Here is an 11,547-nt window from a genome sequence, read left to right as displayed (position 1 = left end):
CTGGCTGAGGGACAGGCCCGGCCCCAGCCGCCCCTCCAGCTTTCCCGAAGACGACGTCCATGAGGTATTTGTGAAGAGAAAGAAGCATCCATCCTTCCATCCGCCTCGGGGACCAAAGGCCTGGACCAGTGGTGCAGGGGCCTGGCTCCACCTCGCGGCTCCTTCTTATTCGTTGAAGAGTCCTCGTCTTCTTTCCCTTAAATATATATATATCTATAAATTCTTTCTTTTTTCCTAGTTTTAATTTATTGTTTGGTTTGTTTTTTTTTTTTTTGGTTCAAAACTTTGTTGGCCTCCCCAGTAGCAGGAGGGCAACGTGGCTCCCAGCAGCGTCTCTCCTCTTCTGTAGAGATGCGTCCGGGGCTGGGCAAACATGGGGTCCAGCCAAGACTCGAGGGAGGTCTCATGGGAGTGGTGGTCACCACAGCGCCCACTCGGATGGGGACCACGGGCCATGGCACTGTCCCTGCCACACCGACCCTGATGGGGACGCCATCTGGAGGAACCCCACCACTGGGGTGTGTGCGTGCGTGTGTGCGTGTGGGGTGGAGAGGGGAGGGAGAGGCATCTGCCAGGATCAGAGGGGCACAGGGCGGGGAAGAGCGAGGTGAGTTCTCTTTTTGGTTTCTGGTCAAAAATGTCAAAGAACGTGAAGGATCCCACGGATAGGCACTGGAATATGAATTTTTTTTTTCTTTAAGGGAAACTGACAGACGAGGATGGAAAAAAAGACAACTTCTACGCCCTCACCTTCTCCTCTCTTGCCTGAAACTCCCTCCTTCCCTTGGACCAGGGATAGTGGGAGGTTCCAGAACTGAGGAGGGTGACGGGTGGGCAGGGTGGGGTGGGGTAGGGGGAACATGTGAGAGCTAGAGCTTGGCAAAATGGCCCAGCCCACCCTTCAAAGGGAAAGGGCGGGGGAGGTAAAAGGGCTGAAAAGTCATCCCAGGCCTTGCCTGGAACTCTCCCCTGGGTGGGGGAGGGAGGAGGTTAAAGTGGGAGTCCCGGGGAGGGGGGGACACATGACAGGGACACATTCTGTCGAGCACAACGCTAAAAATTCTGTACATCCTTTGGATGAAGCTACTGAATATTTGGTGTAAGTTTGTTCACGCCCTTTCTCTTTCACCTTCTGGAAAAGAGTATTTGGTGGGTGGTTCTGAGCCCACCCCCCCACCCCCCACCGCAGGCCATGCCCTCTCTTGGCTGGCCCAGGGCCGGGGGTACAGGCTGGGAGGCTGGCACATTCTCTTCTTCCTTTTCTGGCCACCGCCCCCCCCAGGGGGGAGCCCTGGCCCTACAGCCAGGGGTCGTGTAAGGTCCGCCCTACTGAGGCCGCTCTGCCCCTGGCTGGGTGCTTATTTGGTGTCATAGCAGTGAGGGTGAGCACGTTGAGGTCTGGCTCCAGACTGGTATTTGGTTTGTTCGGTTTGGTGAGGAATTTTTTGTTTGTTTTTTGTTTGAATGTTTGTTTTTCACCTCTGGTTCCTTTGGGGCAGCTGGTTTCTTTGTGATTATTTTTGGTTTTCTTTTTTCTGTTGGTTGATTTCTTTTCTTTTTTTTTTTCTTTTTGGTTTGTTGGTTGGTCTTTTGTTTTTTATTTTTTTATTTTTTGGTCTTTCCTCCCTTGTCACTCCTGCTCCGAGGACCCTCGGTGCCCCCACCGCCGGCCTCCTCACCTGCTTCCCAGGCGGGGGGTGGAGCCGGGGGCGGGGGGTCTGAGGAGTCGGAGGGGAGGCATGGCGGGCCCTCACTCGGGCTTGGACCCTACCTCGGGTCCCCCTGGGCCTCCAGGGGTCTGTGCTGCCGTCTCACTGCAGGTAGAGGAGGACGAGGAGGAGGACGAGGAGGAGGACGAGGAGAGGCCAGGAGACTTGCTGGAGATGGAGGCCGCCACGGCTGCAGCGGCTGCTGAGACCAGGCCCACGCCAGGCGGGGCGCTGAGCAGGGGCAGCCCAGCGTGGTTCAAGAAGAGTGGTGAGGTCACCAGGCCCGGGCTCCCTGGGGCTGCGCCAGCCGCCCCCAGCACCAGGTTCCCGCTGCTGTCAAGGCTGGTAAGGGGCAGGGTTCCACCAGAGGCCAGGGCTGGGAGGGAGAGAGAGAGGCTGAGCTGGGCGTGCCTTCCAGCATCCGGCCCGCGGTGCCCTCTGTCCTCCCATCTGACCCACGGACCCCGTCAGCACCCCTCACACCTTCCCCAGAGGTGAGATGGGTATGAAGAGATGAGCGATGCAGTGAGCGAGGGCAGGATGGCATGGCTGGAGCAGCAAAGGGGGGCTCCAGGCCCCGGGGGACGGGGCTGGTGACAGTGGGAGTGACCTAAGGCAGCACGCACCTTGGATAGTGGCCAAAGGGTTGTTGCTCATGAGGGCTGGACTCAGCCCGGAGCTCAACCCCACCATTGTGCTTCTGCAAGAGGCAAAGCAGAGGCGTTAGCGGGGCAGAGACCCTCCCGCAGGACCAGGGGCGCAGCTCCCCACCCTGGAAGCAGCAGCGACCCTGCTTCTCCCCCACAGCCTCCTACCTGCTGCTGCCCACTTACCCCGTGCTAGGGCTCAGGCCCGACAAACCGATGGCCGAGTGGCTGCCTTGAGGGCTGGGATTTGTGCTGTTGGTGGTGGCCGGGGGTGGGGGGGTGACAGAGGGGATGGAATTGAGGGGGGGCGCGGCCCCGCCCCCGGCCCCACCCCCTCCAGCTGTCCGGCTGGGGTGGAGTGTCCCCACAGCTGAGGATAAGGTAGTAACTGCCAGAGAGAGACAAAGAGATGGAGACTTCAGCTTTCACTCGTCCTCCACCGAGGTCGATGCCTGCCCAGTCCCTCAACCTCTCCTCAGTCAGAACACATTTAGGCCTCCTGCCCTTTTGTCCCACAGCCTCTGCCGCAATGACAGTAATCCCATCACAAGCGGCAGCCACCCACTGGGCCTCTGCCCTGAGCCCAGAGTGCGCTCACACCCTGCTTATCCAGCCCTGAATCTCACCTCTGGGCCCCTTTGTACAAAGAACCAGGGGTGCCCAGAGGACAGACCCCTATGGCTCCCTCTAGGGGCCAGGAAGGGGGTTGCAGCTGAGGCTGAGAGCGCAGAGCGCAGACTCAGGTCAGACACCCGGGACAACAATTCCCAGCTTTGTAACATCGCAGCTGTGCCCTTGGGTGAGTACCTTCACCTCTCTGGCCTTCAGTTCCCTCATCTGGAAAATGGGGAAGATAACAGAGTCTAATAAAATGGGTGTGAAGTCAACACTCATTATAAAGAGTTTAGACCTAGAACCAGGCACACCCTTACTACTTTACAAACTTCCACTTACTATTTCTTAACCTGAGGGGGGGCAATTTGGTGTTTGTTTTTATATTATTTTTATATATGGTGTTAAACATGCCCTACCCCCAGGAAGGGGGCTTCCCAGGTGGCGCTAGCGGTGAGGAACCCACCTGCCAATGCAGGAGACCTAAGAGACGCCGGTTCGTTCTCTGGGTCGGGAAGATCCCTTGGAGGAGGGCAGGGCAACCCACTCCAGTATTCTTGCCTGGGAAATCCCATGGACAGAGGAACCTGGCGGGCTACAGTCCATGAGGTCACACAGAGTTGGACACGACTGAAGCAACTTAGTATGCACGCGCCCCAGGAAGGAACAAAGGAGGGCTTTGGGTACAAAAGTGTGTATGTGCATATGTGCATACACACTTTTGTATGTCTATATTCATGGATGTAGCTTCGGTATATATGATACATTCACAATCATTTTACAACTGAGACTCAGAGAGGTAAAGTTACTTCTGGAGTTCACAGTTTATAAATGCCAGAAACAGAATCCAGACACATCACTTTTATCAGCCTCCTGCTTTTCTCATATGAAATTATGGAGCAGATGAAGCCTGAGCTGCTCTGGCAGGTAGGGGTGAGTCTGTCCTCTTCCCCATCCCCCACCTCCAGGCTCAGTCTCGAGGCCCATAAATGCCCTGAGACACCGTGGCCTTGAGGACCTCAGGCTCGAGCCTGGCCTGCGTTCTCCCAGCACCCTGTCACTGCCCACTGCCCGCTCTGACCTGTTGTGCTCAGACTGCTGGAAGCTTGGGACAACGGCAGGGTCCCGGCGCCCCCTTGTGGTGTGACCTGGGGAGAGAGGAGAGAAAGTGCTGTCTTCCAGCAGCTCCCCTTGGGTCATCCCCGTGTGGCTGCACCTTGGGGCAGTTCTGTGTGTGGCCACGCCAGTGTGCGCCGGTGGTGCCTGAATCTCCGTCAGAACAGTGTGTGCTGTGTGACTCTGCTCCACCCATGTGACAGCCTGTCCCCAAGGGTGGCTCTCCCTGCCTCCACCCATTCTAGGAACACTGTGGACAACCAGGTAGGTTGTGCTTCACACGAGGTGCCAGCCAAGGGGTGAGGGTGTGCCTGAGCTTGGAGACCCCTCCTCCCCGCGCGGGGCTCTTGGTACCAGGTGGGGGCTGTAGCTGGCCGGCTTGCCCGGGCTGGGCAGCATGGGGGCCGCGCTGCAGGGGTTGATGCGTTTCTCCTTCTGGCGCCGGTTGCAGAACCAGACGCGGATTACTTCCTTCTCCATGTGCAGCTGCTCTGCGATCAGCAGGATCTCCTCTGAGGTAGGCTTCTGGTTCTGCGGACAGAGGGCTCGTCAGCCCCGGGCGCACCCTCCCGCCAGCCCTCGGGGCCGCCCCGGGGTGGGACCTCACCGCTAGAAAACTCTTCTCTAAGGCGAAGCGGACGTTTGTCTCGATGCTGGTCCTCTTCTTGCGTCTCCGGCCGGGGAGCCCATCGAAACCCAGGCTGGGGCTGCTCAGCTGGTTGGGGCTGGGCAGGCTTGAGTCCACAGACATAGTCTCTGTGTCCGGGAGGAGATGGGGGCGTGAGAGGGCGCCTCCCCCGGCCCGCCGCCCGTGCGGGAACCCCAGCCCAAGTCCCACCTGCGTCATTGAGCCACTTCTCCAGGAGGGGCTTGAGTTTGCACATGTTCTTGAAGCTCAGGTTGAGGGCCTCGAAGCGGGAAATGGTCGTCTGGCTGAAGTCGTTGCCATAGAGCTTGCCCATGGCCAGGCCCACGTCACCCTGGGCCGGTGGGGCGGAGAAGGGACCGTGGTCAGGGCTGGGCAGAAGGCTCAGCCCCGCCCAGCATCTAACCCCGCCCCAACCCCGCCCATTAGATGATTCTACCCCCTTCACCCCGCCTACTAGACGCCTATGCGCCCCGCCCCTCACCCTGCCCACCATCTGGCCACACCCTCTACCCCGCCCACCAGATAACGAGGCCCCACCCCTCCCGCCACCAGAGGGTCCCGCCGCCCTGTCACCCCACGCCCACCGCCTGTCCTGGCGGGCGGCCTCAGACCTGTGTGAAACCCAGCTTGATGCGGCGTTGCTTGAAGGTGCGAGCGAACTGCTCCAGCTCCTCCAGATCACTGGGCTCCTCGGGATGGGATGGTGGCTCCAAGCATTTGGGGGGCTGCGGGTGTGAGAGGTGCGGATCGGGCAGCGTGGGGCGGGTCACGGCCTGGTGGGGTGGGCAGGTGGGTGGGATGCAGGCCCGAGGACCAGGATGGGGCTCAACCTTGGCTGCTCGGTCCCCCTCCCTCCCTCCCTGCCATCCAGACTCTCCCTGCAGACTCCCCTCCACCCGCCCCCAGGTGGCTCCTCCCCACTCATGGCCAATCAAGCTGACCTCTGCTGCCCCACAAGGGCGCTCTCACTGCCCAAAATTCTCTGCACATTCCCTCCTGGCCTGCAGACTCCCATAAGGAGCAGCCATCTCCTTCCACCAAAGGCTCTTTCCACGGGGGTTCACGGTTTTAGCCTCCTTTCAGGCAGGAAATCAAGGACTGGCTCTGCTATCCAGTTGCTGGGGATTCAGGGAAATTTCTTAATCTCCCTGGGCCTCAGTTTCTCCCTCCGCGGAATGGGAACAATCATGGCTACTCTACCTACCTCACGGGGTTGTTGGGAGAATCAGGTTAAAAATGACTAGGCTGAAAATAAAGTAAAATTTTAAAAAAACAAAATAGGGAGGGATACTAGGGAAATTTACAGGGAAGCAGCAGTTCTCTCTGGAATGCTTCATTTCCCTAAAAATGAAACATCTAAACAGGTGATGGGTGCAGGGATGTTGGATACACAAGCCCTTGATGCATTATCCAAAAACCTCAGGGCCAGATGTGTTTTAGAATTCAGAAATTTTTCAGGTTTTAGAAAGCCTGCATGGGGCATATATCACAGATAATGTAAACTCTCCTCTAATTAGGGTCAAGGCATTATCCTATATTCAGGCATATCAACCGCTGTCAGTTAAGGGTGAACATCACACAAGAGGGATAAAGAAGTCACACACTGCCTCAATTCAGGTTAAGACAGGTTTTGCAGCCAAATGACTTCCGGTCCCCACATTACAAAACCAACTTGATTTTCTGAGCATTTTGCATTCTAGTATTGTAGCCAAGCCCTGTATTAGCATTTAAACTTTTCAGATTTTCTGAAATAGTTTATATATTTTTTGAAAGGGCTGTTATGAAAAATAGGTAGGAAGAAACTTTGAAATTGTAATTATGAAAGTATTATCAAAGCTGGGGGCTTCCCGGGTGGCTCAGCATCAAAGAATCTGCCTGTGATGCAGAAGACACAGGAGACGCAGAGAGTTCTATCCCTGGGTGGGGAAGATCCCCTGGAGGAGGGCATGGCAGTCTACTCCAGTATTCTTGCCTGGAGAACCCATGGATGGAGGAGCCTGGCAGGCTATAGTTCATAGCGTCGCACAGAGTCAGACATGGCGGGAGCAACTAAGCACGCACACATGATCAAAGTTTAGAACGCAGGCAGCAAAAAGAAAGGCCATGGGGACAAGACAGCCTGGAGAGCTCACACCATGCGGGAAGGGGCCTATGCTCATACCCTCTGAATGCAGATCCAGCCTTCCCATAGCTTCTGCTTTGTCAAAAGAAGCTGGGAATCTGGGAATCTTGTTGACAACTAACTCAATTTTTCAGTGAGTGTGGGCCACCGTTTGCAGTCTCTCGTCTGGAAAGGGGACATGAACCAACAGACGCCTTCCTCAGGGAATCCCCCACCTACCCTATTTGGAGTGCTGGAGGAGATCTGAAGCATTTGTGATCTAAAGGCTTGTGAACCCCTGAAATTTTGTTTTGTGCACTTGTGCCTTTTGGGGGCAGTGGGAGGTCAGACTCAAATCTTCCATCAGATTCTCCAAGGAACCCATGTGCCTGCAAGGGTTAAGAGCCACTGGTCTGGCTGACTTCCCTCATTCTGTGGAGGAGCAAACCAACTCAGGCAGAGACAGCAGCTCGCCTAGGGTCCCACAGCAAATCAGTGGCAGAACAGTGCTGGGCCCTGCGGCTCCCGACCCCCATCTTGGCCCCTGTGGCTGCGAGTGGGCCAAATGGGAAGCAGACCCTCACTCCTCCAACTTCACACCTTTCACCCACACCCTGAAGTACTCAGTAGACCGCTTACCTGTGTGGGCAGCCCTGCCCGGGGCTGGGAGGTCAGAAGAGCTCCCTGGGTTTGCTGAGGTAGCTGGAATAGATTTGGCGTCGGTAGCAGGCCTGAGGACACAAGAGGGACCACACGGGGTGAGGGGGGCAGCGGGAGTCATGTGGAGGCATCGGGGGAGGCCATCCAGGGTAGGGGGTCTTACCTGGCTGACTCTGCTGGGCCTGCGGCAGCAGGAACTGAGCAGGTGGCTGGAGGTGGTGGCCTGGCACAAGCACCAGCTGCTGGAGCTGGAGGAGCTGCTGGATGTCCTGGCAGGGAGGAGGGCGGACAGAAAGACAGCCTGAGTCCTGGCCCGGTTCCTCCCTCAGCATCCCCCAAACCCCAAGTGGTGCTCCACAGGGCAGGCTGGCACCATTCATCAAGGACAGAGCGCGGGTCGCTGGACACATCCCTGAGCTGAGGGCACCCGGGATGCCTGAGCATCCTACATGTGTCATCACAGGAGAGCTCACTATTTACCTTTTCTTTCTTGATAGGATATTTGCCTTGTCTTATATTCCCACAGAACAGATAGAATTGCTTAAAAATGTAAATCAGACCGAGTCTTCCTTCCTTTTAAAACACTCCCAGAGCATATGATATCATGTCTGGAATTAGCTTTAAAATACTCCAGCCCTTAGTGACCAGACTCTTGAGAGTCCCTTGGACTCCAAGGAGATCAAACCAATCAATTCTAAAGGAAATCAACCCTGAATATTCATTGGAAGGACTGGTGCTGAAGCTGAAGCTTTGGCCACCTGATGTGAAGAGTTGACTCGTTAGAAAAGACCCTGATGCTGGGAAAGTGTGAAGGCATGAGGAGAAGGGGGGTCAACAGAGGATGAGATAGTTGGATTGGTTGGATGGCATCACCAACTCAGTAGACAGGAGTTTGAGCAAGCTCCAGGAGATAGAGAAGGACAGGGAAGCCTGGCGTGCTGCATGTAGTCCATGGAGTTGCAAAGAGCTGGACACAACCTAGCGACTGAACAAGTGGCTGATTAAATTGGCATAATCACTTAGGAAAACCCTTTGGCATTGTTATGAGTTGAATTGTGTCATTCCCCCCTTACCCCCTAAAAAAAAGATAGGTTGGAATCCTAACCTCCCCAGAACCCCAGAGGGTGATGTTATTTGGAAATAGAGTCTTTGCAGATGATCACGTTAATGTGAGGTCATTAGGGTGGGTACTGATCCAATATGACAGTATCCATATAATCTGGGGAAATTTGCAGACAGAGACAAACATGGATAGAGGGAAGATGACATGAAGAGATGCAGGGAGAAGGCGGTCATCTGCAAGCCAAGCAGAGAGGCCTGGAACAGATCCTTTTCTCCAGCCCTCAGGAGGAACCAACCTTGGCTATACCTGGATTTTTAAGTTCTATTTGCATGCGTGGCTCAGAGCATATAGAATCTGCCTGCAGTGCAGGAGACCCAGGTTTGATCCCTGGGTCAGGAAGATCCCCTGGAGAAGGGAATGGCACCCAACTCCAGTATTCTTGCCTGGAGAATCTGATGGACAGAGGAGCCTGACAGGCTACAGTCCATGGGATCGCAAAGAGTTGAACACAACTGAGCCACTAACACTTTCACAGACCAAAAGCGATCCTTAAGGGCTTCTAGAGGCCTGGCCATATTCAGTTTCTTGATCTGGGTGCCTGTTAAATGGGTGTACTCGGTTTGTGAGTCTCACTGAGCTGTATACTTACGATCTGTGTACTTTTCAGTAGTTTTCATTTTATATTTATTTATTATTGTTTTGGACACGCTATGTGGCTCATGGGATCTCAGTTCCCCAACCAGGGAACAAACCCAGGCTCAAGGAAGTGAAAGCCTGGAATCCTAGACACTGGGATACCAGAGAACTCCCTGTCCTCTTTTCCTTAAAAGGCCCGGTGGCTCAGCAGTAAAGAATCCGCCTGGAGTGTAGGAGACCTGGATTCGATCCCTGGTTCAGGAAGATCTGCTGGAGAAGGAAATGGCAACCTACTCCAGTATTCTTGCCTGGGAAATCCCTGGGACAGAGGAACCTGGCGGACTACAGTCCATGGGCTCCCAAAGAGTTGGACATGACTGAGCAACTAAGCAACACCTCACCCTTAGGAGAGCCTGGAAAGCCCCCGTTAAGTGCCCACGGAATTGAATCCACAAAGTAAGGCCAGAAATAATCTTGTTAGTAGTACTGTTCTGATTTCGTATAACTCTCAGCTTATTGATTAAAATAAATAAATAAGAATAAGAATAAAAATATTTGCTAACTCCTATCTCTCTGGGAGTGTGACTCTCAGGAGAAATCCCCCTTTATCTCCAGAAGGCTGAAAAAGAGGTCTGCAGATTTCTTTCTGAATCAGCAGGGAGAGGGAAAAGATGGGGAAATGCATCGCAATTTGCGTGGGTCTCACAGTGAGGACTTGTATGAGAACCTTAACCAGTCCCCCACCCACCGTTACTCAGACCACAAACTGGGGGATCAGCTCTGATTTCTCCCTCCTTTATCCATCCAGTCTATCCGTAAGTCCTACCAAAAATTTTGTCGTATCTTTTTTTTGGCCGAGTGTCACAGCTTGCAGGTTCTTAATTCCCCGACCAGGGATGGAACTGATGACCCCTGCAATGGAAGCACAGAGTCCTAACCACTAGACTGCCAGCGAAGTCCCCTACCAAATTTTTTTCTACACACTTTTGTGCTTTGAACGCTTCAACATCTGCCAAAACCTACCCCCCTTCTCAGAATAAAAAAAATGTGCAACGTAAAATATATAGAACTTCAAAGCAAATCACTTATATTAAAATACAATCATCAAATATATTTTTGACTGTGATAAACATTAATCAATGGGCTTCTTTGTTAACCCATTAAATAGGAGCAAGCAACAAGTTGAATGACTACTGTAATTTCAAAACAAGGATTGAAAATTATATTTTAAAAGATCTGCAACAACTGTAATAGAATATAGAAATATCTGTGCATTCTATAGGTGACAAAGTCCAAGCCCTCCCAATACTACTGTGCTCCGCTGCCTTTATGCACACCGGAAGCATTTTCAGTGAGAGGATAGTGAAAACCGAGACATAAATTTTTTCCCAATCCAAGTTCATGGACTCTCACCCTTGAATTCCATCCACAGACCCCTGTTGGGATGGTCTGTGGAACCCAGGTTCTTGTTCTTAAATATTAATAGAGGGAATTCCCTGGCAATCTGGTGGTCAGATTTCTGCGCTTTCACTGCTGGGGCCTGGGTTCGATCCCTGGTCAGGACCGAAGAACTTGCAAGCTGCGTGGCAGCCAAAACAAACAAAAAAATAAAGCCTCCACAACTTTCCATCGGATTTATTTATTTTAGCTGTCACACAGCTTTTGGGATCTTCGTTCCCTGACCAGGGAGTTCACATGAGGCAACTAAAGATCCTGCCCGCTGCAATTAAGACCTGGCACAGCCAAAGAAATACATACATACATACATCAATATATGGGAAAAAAGAACGAGAGAGGAGATTCTGGGAAGAGCAGTGAGCTGCCGCAAGACCAAGGGTTAGCCAGTAGGGGGCGCCATTTCTCCACAACCTAGCGCCATCTGAACCGGCTCGCCATCTGAAGCCACTTAAGGACGTGTTAGAACCGAAAACAGGCCGTGGAAAAGTTAGAGTAAGCGGAGGCATGTCTGCTGGACCCTCGCTGGGATATTAGTGGATCATCTGCTCTGTCCCTAACCTTCGACAAAAACCAGAGGGCTAGTACAGCCTATCAAAGCTGAGAAGGAAAGGGCCACATTCTTGCTCATCGCTGTTATCTGATCACTCCCCTGCCCCAGAGCAGGGCGGTACAGGTGATACACGAATTTTCAGAGAATGCATAGGATAAATCTTAGGACTGATGGTGTCTGGGTGCCAACCAGCTAGGTTTTGCCACTGGTAGGATCTTGGCAGCAGACTGGGGGCAAGAAGACTGAGACAGGGCGGTTATATGACCTATGGGTGAACTGCAATGTAATCGCCCACTGGGCCGGTTCCACCTGGTGGGGAGGAGGCAGCCTTGAGAAGGAACTAGAG

General features: G+C 53.6%; 1 protein-coding gene across 21 annotated transcripts in view; it reads right to left on the bottom strand.

Annotated features, from left to right (window-relative positions):
- Positions 1-680: 680 nt before the first annotated feature.
- POU2F2 (POU class 2 homeobox 2) overlaps positions 681-11,547 on the bottom strand; it is a 30,769-nt gene continuing 19,902 nt past the window's right edge. For 4 of the 21 annotated variants that reach the window (XM_061388428.1, XM_061388433.1, XM_061388430.1 and 1 more), the window contains 11 exons: positions 7,658-7,763; positions 7,474-7,565; positions 5,345-5,506; positions 4,923-5,064; positions 4,692-4,840; positions 4,439-4,615; positions 4,050-4,116; positions 3,435-3,563; positions 2,543-2,744; positions 2,336-2,409; positions 681-2,085 (listed from right to left, as the gene is read on the bottom strand). In XM_061388428.1, the coding sequence (XP_061244412.1) occupies positions 1,751-2,085; positions 2,336-2,409; positions 2,543-2,744; positions 3,435-3,563; positions 4,050-4,116; positions 4,439-4,615; positions 4,692-4,840; positions 4,923-5,064; positions 5,345-5,506; positions 7,474-7,565; positions 7,658-7,763 (1,635 nt within the window). In that variant the 3' untranslated portion in view covers positions 681-1,750. Of the gene's footprint in view, positions 2,086-2,335; positions 2,410-2,542; positions 2,745-3,434; positions 3,564-4,049; positions 4,117-4,438; positions 4,616-4,691; positions 4,841-4,922; positions 5,065-5,344; positions 5,507-7,473; positions 7,566-7,657; positions 7,764-11,547 lie in introns of those variants that run through there. The other 17 variants (XM_061388440.1, XM_061388445.1, XM_061388442.1 and 14 more) reach the window with 9 other exon arrangements.

This window comes from Bos javanicus, chromosome 18 (genome assembly GCF_032452875.1).
Source record: "Bos javanicus breed banteng chromosome 18, ARS-OSU_banteng_1.0, whole genome shotgun sequence".
Lineage (NCBI taxonomy): Eukaryota > Metazoa > Chordata > Mammalia > Artiodactyla > Bovidae > Bos > Bos javanicus.
The sequence above is the reverse complement of the archived record's forward strand: the minus strand, read 5'-3'. Positions and strand labels throughout refer to the sequence as shown.